This window comes from Fukomys damarensis, unplaced genomic scaffold (genome assembly GCF_012274545.1).
Source record: "Fukomys damarensis isolate Sample0158 unplaced genomic scaffold, DMR_v1.0_HiC HiC_scaffold_13, whole genome shotgun sequence".
NCBI lineage: Eukaryota > Metazoa > Chordata > Mammalia > Rodentia > Bathyergidae > Fukomys > Fukomys damarensis.
The window spans coordinates 36,682,234-36,688,267 of NW_022900925.1; the positions used below are offsets into that span (position 1 = coordinate 36,682,234).

At 45.1% G+C, this 6,034-nt stretch overlaps 1 protein-coding gene across 1 annotated transcript in view; it reads left to right on the top strand.

Annotated features, from left to right (window-relative positions):
• Nucleotides 1-5: 5 nt before the first annotated feature.
• Nucleotides 6-6,034, top strand: part of Casc3 (CASC3 exon junction complex subunit) — a gene marked incomplete at its 5' end in the record, with an annotated part of 19,363 nt that continues 13,334 nt past the window's right edge. The window contains 3 exons of the mRNA XM_010620282.3: nucleotides 6-92; nucleotides 383-410; nucleotides 887-924. Of these exons, the coding sequence (XP_010618584.3) occupies nucleotides 6-92; nucleotides 383-410; nucleotides 887-924 (153 nt within the window). The remainder of the gene's footprint in view (nucleotides 93-382; nucleotides 411-886; nucleotides 925-6,034) is intronic.

Consider the following 6,034-nt stretch of genomic DNA (forward strand, 5'->3'; position numbering starts at 1 on the left):
CCCTGCCCTCGCAGCGCGGCGGCCGCTCCGGGGCCCTTCATCTGCGGCGGATGGAGAGCGGGGGAGCTAAGAGCGCCGAGGAGTCTGAGTGTGTAAGTGCGCGGGGCGGGGCGGTCCCCGAGACCTCAGGGTCCCCCACGAGTTCGCATCGGTGGTCCCTGGGAGGTTCTACCGCACAGCCGCGGTAGATGGAAAGCAGATGTTTATTCAGAAATTGAGGGAGGCGAAGAAACCAGGCCTCCCTCGGAGGCAGTTTGTTGCGATTTACCTTTTTTTCCTCCCTGTTCAACCATCTTGTATTGAGTGTTTCCCTGTCCACTTGCATTTCTTTATTGGGCTCTGCACTTCTGGGCATCACAGCTAATTCATGTCTTCTCTTTAGGAGAGCGAAGATGGCATGGAAGGCGATGGTAAGTACCATCTTTTGCCTCACCCCGAGAATTGTCTCGCACATAAACGCCAAGTACCTGTTTCCCACGGTGAATGATCTCTCAGACTTTTATTGAGGGAGGATGCCAAGGGGTGGCTTTTTGTTTTTGTTTTTATGTTTGTTTGTTTTTTGGGGGGTTTTTTGGTACCGGGTATCGAACTCCGGACCTTGCGCTTGCGAGGCAGGTGGGGAGCCACTGAGCTAAATCCCAGGCCCTCAAGGGGTGGCTTTTTGTGACACGCTGTTAGCATAGGTTTTGGCACTCTGGTCCTGGCCTAGACATGCTCCCTCGACCAGTTTCCCCATGTGTAGGTGGAGACTGCTCACCTCATAGGTTGATGTCAGATTTAAGCGAGGATTTCAGCAGGATCTAACCTACAGAAGCAATTAGGAATATACATGTAGTGATTTCTGCCTTTTTTTTTTTCTTCATTTATATTTCTGTTTTTTTTTCAGCTGTTCTCTCGGATTATGAAAGTGCAGAAGATTCAGAAGTGAGTGTAATAGGTTTTTTCCTGTGGTGTAAGGTGGAAAATGTGTTTTTAAAACATGTATACATGTGTGTTATACAAACACTGTGATTTACTTATTTATCTTCTTGTGCAGTCTTCATTTATGTTTCTGGGTTTTTTGGGGGGAGTTCTTTGTTTTTTTTGAGACAGGATCTCACTGTGTGGTTTGGGCTAGCCTTGAATTCACTATATAACCCTAGCTGGCCTTGAACTTCCCCAAATCCTCCCACTTCAGTCTCCCAGGTGCTGGGATTACAGGCATGCACTACCATGCTCAGTTCTCATTTATGTTTCTTAAAATCGTAGGGTGGGCTGGGGATTTAGCTCAGTGGCACCCTGCCTGCCTCAAAAGCACAAGTTCATGGGTTTGATCCCCAGCACCCCTCCAAACAAAATAAAACAGAACGTAGGGAAACATCTTGTTCAGCGAATGATGGAAACCTGAGCCAAGCTCCTTCAAGCTACAAGTGTCTTACTGTTAGGTAGTAGTTGGCCTCTGTCCCTATTTGAAGGAAATAAGGTTCTAAATAAGAGGATGAGAGCATTGTGACGTCCTTCAAGAGATGTTTGAGGGTTCATTTTACTCTGTCTAGGTTGAGATGTCAGCCAGTTAGATGTTTTTTTTTCCCAAGAGTATCTGAAGACTGAAAGGACAAGATTCTGAGTGGTTTGTGTCAAAAGCATCCCTCAGTTTATAGGTGGGGATTTTCTGTCTCTTTAGGAGAAAGTTTCCCAACAGGCAACTTTTATGAGTTTATTTGATTGGTTAAATAACTACATACATATTGCATCAGGAATGGCTGTTTGTCCTACAGTTTTCTTGATTGGAGTATCTGGGTTTTTGTGGAGTTAAATGCAGAGATAATTGGGTTATGGGTCAAATATTGCCTTTTTTTTGGGGGGGTATATTTATTGAGGCAATCTTACTATATAGTTCAGGCTTCTTTGAATTCGCTGTATATCCCAGGCTGGCCTTGAACTTGGAGCAGTCCTCCTGCCTCAGCCTCTCAAGTGCTGAAATTACAAGCATGCTCCCCCATGCCCATTCTATTCTATAAATTTTATAGAACTGTTATTGTGTCTCAGACTCTTGATCCCTTGGAGCAGCAACAGTGAATACTATAATATTTAACTCCTACTTTCACAGCTCTTACAACTCAAGAAAGTCAAACACTCAGGCAGTCATATTGTCACCCAGGAAGTAACTTCCAACTCTTAGATGTCACGTACGCTGAGTTTGTGGCTCCTGATTTTGAAGAATGGATATGAGGACAAAGGAAGTTCAGAGAAAGAGAATTTTGTTGAGAGAAAGGTCCTGAGAGACAGGAGAGATCCTGAAAGTAGGTGGCCACTGCGGTTCTGTCCAAGAATGTTTTATACAGCAACATCATAATGTAGGTAGCTTTGAGTCAAACTACAGTCGACTTGTAAGATTGCCAGTCTAGTTGCTTGAGTAAGATTGATCCAGTAGGGAAGCAGGGCATGTAGCGAGGGCATATGGCAAGCAACATTAACTACAGTTTATCTGTAACTTTTTTTTTTTTTTTTTTGGTACGGGGGATCAAACTCCGGTCCTTGTGCTTGTGAGGTGTAGGACTCAGAACCACTGAGCTACATCCCCAGCCCTTATCTGTAACTTTTAACATAGAACAAAGGCATTCCTGAAGGGGGATGGGAATGTTGGTCAGGGTGTTCTGGTCACCCACCTGTGCGTCTGATGCCTGTCCGGCCCCACTGCACTGGTGGTGCTAATTACAGTGTACTCTCAAGCAACTGTTAACCTTGAGGGAGTCCTGCAGGCCTGGCCAGTGCATTTCCATCTTGAAGCATGGCTGTCTTCAAATTTGTGTGCATCTGACTCTTGGGGGACCCAGTCCTTCTCTGGCCACCCAAACTTAGCTGTCTGTGATAATATGATGTGACAACCCCGGGATTAACCAAGGTGTTGGCAGCTGGGCATTAAATTCATCATAGGACCAAGTAAGCTGGGCAGTGCCTTTTCCAGGCAGGGCGAAAACATAAGAAAGCACAGAGGCAGGAGAAAAGATTCATTATTTGGGAACTTGAAAAGTAGTTTGGTATGGTGGGAGTATTGTTGGGACAGGTGGGGCAGCAGAGAGAAAAGGCAGGTACCAGATGACACAGGGACTTGTTCTTTCCCTAAGTACCTGCTTTGTACCAAGACTGTGCTAGGCACTGGGTGAAGACTGACAGACCTCTTCCCTTGTGGAGTTACATTGTGGTTCAGAGAGGGGGAGAGATTAATTGATAAGATCCACGATGTTGGAAACATAGGGCACATTGGCAACAAATGGCAGGAGAATCTAAATGGGTTTAGGTTATCTGGAAACACGTAGAAAATGGGATGTGTCCTGAGGGGGAGCAGGATTAGCTGGGCAGTTTCTCTGCAGGGAGGGAACATTGGGACAGGAGGGAGCTCTGCGAGGATGGATTGAGTGGTGAGCTGGAGGACACGCAATGTTAATGTCACTGGAACATAGGAAAGCAAGAAAGTGAGGTGGGTTGAGAGGCGTTTTAGCCCTTTTTTAGTTTGTTTTGTTTGTTTTGTTTCTGTTGGTACTGGGAATCGAACTCAAAACCTTGCACTTGACAGGCAGGTGCTGTGCCACTAAGCTAAATCCCGGCCTGTTTTTGTTTTGTTTTGTTTTTTTGAGACAGGGTCACTAAGTTGCCCAGACTGGGCTTGAATTTACAATTCTCCTGCCTCAGCCTTCCAGAGTGCTGGGATTCCAAGCTCATCCCACCATGCCTGTCTTTGTCCGTATCTTAAAGTATCTTGTAAGACAGGTTAAAAGTATTTGGATTTTACTCTAAGAAAGTGATAAACAAGATGAATGTTTTAAACAAAAACGTGATGTAATCAGACTTAAATTTTAAGCACTCTTCTCCCTACTGGAACAGAAACTTGGAAGAGGGATACTAGCCTCAGAGGTTTATAAATTAACAAGATCTCAGGTTGATATTTATGCATAATGAAAGGTGAGAAGTAGCTATTTTACTTATTTATTTATTTTTGGTACCAGGGATCAAACTCAGAACTTTCTGTGTGCAAGGCAGGCAGTGGCTCCACTGAGCTAAATCCATAACCCAAGAAGTAGTTATTTTATGACAATGTGTTTTGTGTGCAGTGGGGACAAATGATCTGAGAGCAGCAAGGTTGGGGAGCAAAAGCATATTACAGAAGCAGTGGAAGCAGTGAGCATGGGATGGGACAGAACAGTGGCTGGGAAAGAGAAGCAGACAGCATCGAAGGTTCTAAGAGGCTTGAGATGTGCGACATTCGGGGTAGTGACAAAGACTAGAAGCTTGGGGTGGAGGGCTCAGCGAGGTTTGGTGTTCAGGACCAACAGGGCCTTAGTTTTCTGTAAGGAAAACAGTTGAGGTGTTGTCCCGATGGTGGGGAAGAATATGGGCCAGGAGGTTCAATGTGGAGGGTGAATAGTGAGGGTTTGTTAGGGCACCCCAAAGGACACAAGGTGCTGCTCTAAAGAACGCGTGTCCCTGTGAGCCGGGCCACATGGGAGGGCGCTGAGAGGTATCATTGAATCAGAACCTGAATTAAAAAGGTTTCAAAAGTACGTCCAGGGCTGGGCATGGTGGCGCAAGCCTGTAATCCCAGGGCTTGGGAGGCTGAGGCAGGAGGATCGCTGAGAGTTCGAGACCAGTGAGTTCCAGAGCAGTCTCAACTACATAGTGAGCCTCTGTCTCAAAAAAAAAGAAAAACAAAAAAACAAAAAAACAAAAAGTACATCTAGGATGATGGATGTCATTGGTGATTACCAAGACAAGCTCAGTAGGAAGAGATTTTAGGAAGGACAGCGCTGAGGTAGGTTCCAGGTGGCTTATCTCCTTTGTTTTGCAGTGCTGGTGATGGAATTAGGAATCTTGTGCGTGCTAGGCAAGTGCTATACCCATGAGCAACACCCCCAGCCAAGTTTGGCGTATCTTGAAATTAAGGAACTGGTGGGACTTCCAAGTGGCTATATCTAGTTGAAGATTTCTAATTAAGTTCTCATACCTTCCTGAGTTTGGTGGCAGTTGTTCTGAGACAAGGTCTCACTGTGTAGCCCAGGCTGGCCTTGAACACCAGCAGTCCTACCCCAAGCTCCCCAGACCTGGGGCCCTGGGTATGCACCATCTGGCCCGGCTCTGAGTCTTTGATTTTGAATTATTCTAAAATTCTGGTTTGTAGCCTTTCATGTCTTATAATTCTGTATTTCTGTTTCTCTGTCTCTCCTAAGGATTGAACCCAGGGCTTTTCCACTGAACTGCCTCCCTAGTACTTCCCCCCACTTTTTTCTGGTAATGGGGATCAAACTCAGGACCTTGCACTTGTGAGGCGGGTACGGTGCCACTGATCTAAATCCCCCGGCGCTACCAACCCCTCATTTTAAAAAATTTTCAAGACCGGGTCTTGCTGAGTCACTAAATTGTGGGGCTGGGCTCTAACTTGGAATCCTCCTGCCTTAGCCTCCCTGAGTATTGAGATTATAGGCGTATGCTTGGCTATAAATTAATTATACTTGATATCTTTTTAGCTTATTTTGAAATAGAAGTTACATTTTTGGTATGATATACACATGTCTGTTTGGCATGCATTTATTGAATGTTATTCTTATTTTCTCCTTTGGGATATAACTTCCATATTTGCTATTTTCTGTACATTTAGTTTTACTGAACCTTCTAGGCATCACAGTGTCGGATTGCTTTTCAGACTTCACAGCTCCCTCTTCTGTTGTTTGCCTGTGGTGGTAGTAGCTTGCCAAGCACAGTAGCTCACACCTGTAATCTTGGCATTCTGGGATTCTGAGGCAAAAGGATCACAAGTTCCTGCCCAGCCACTTAGCAAGGTCCTGTCTCACAATTAAAAGGAGAGGAAAAAAAGGCTGGGATTTAGCTCAGTGAGAAAGCCCTTAGTTCAATCCCTAGTTGCACAAAAACAAGGTACGGTAGCTGCTTTTGGAGATTTCTTTGTTCTGGACCTTCCTAGAAAGCAGCCAGCAGCTGAGTTGCTTTGGCCCCTTTAGCCATTTGTTTGTTTTTGTTTCTGGTTTTTTTTCTTTTTTTTTTT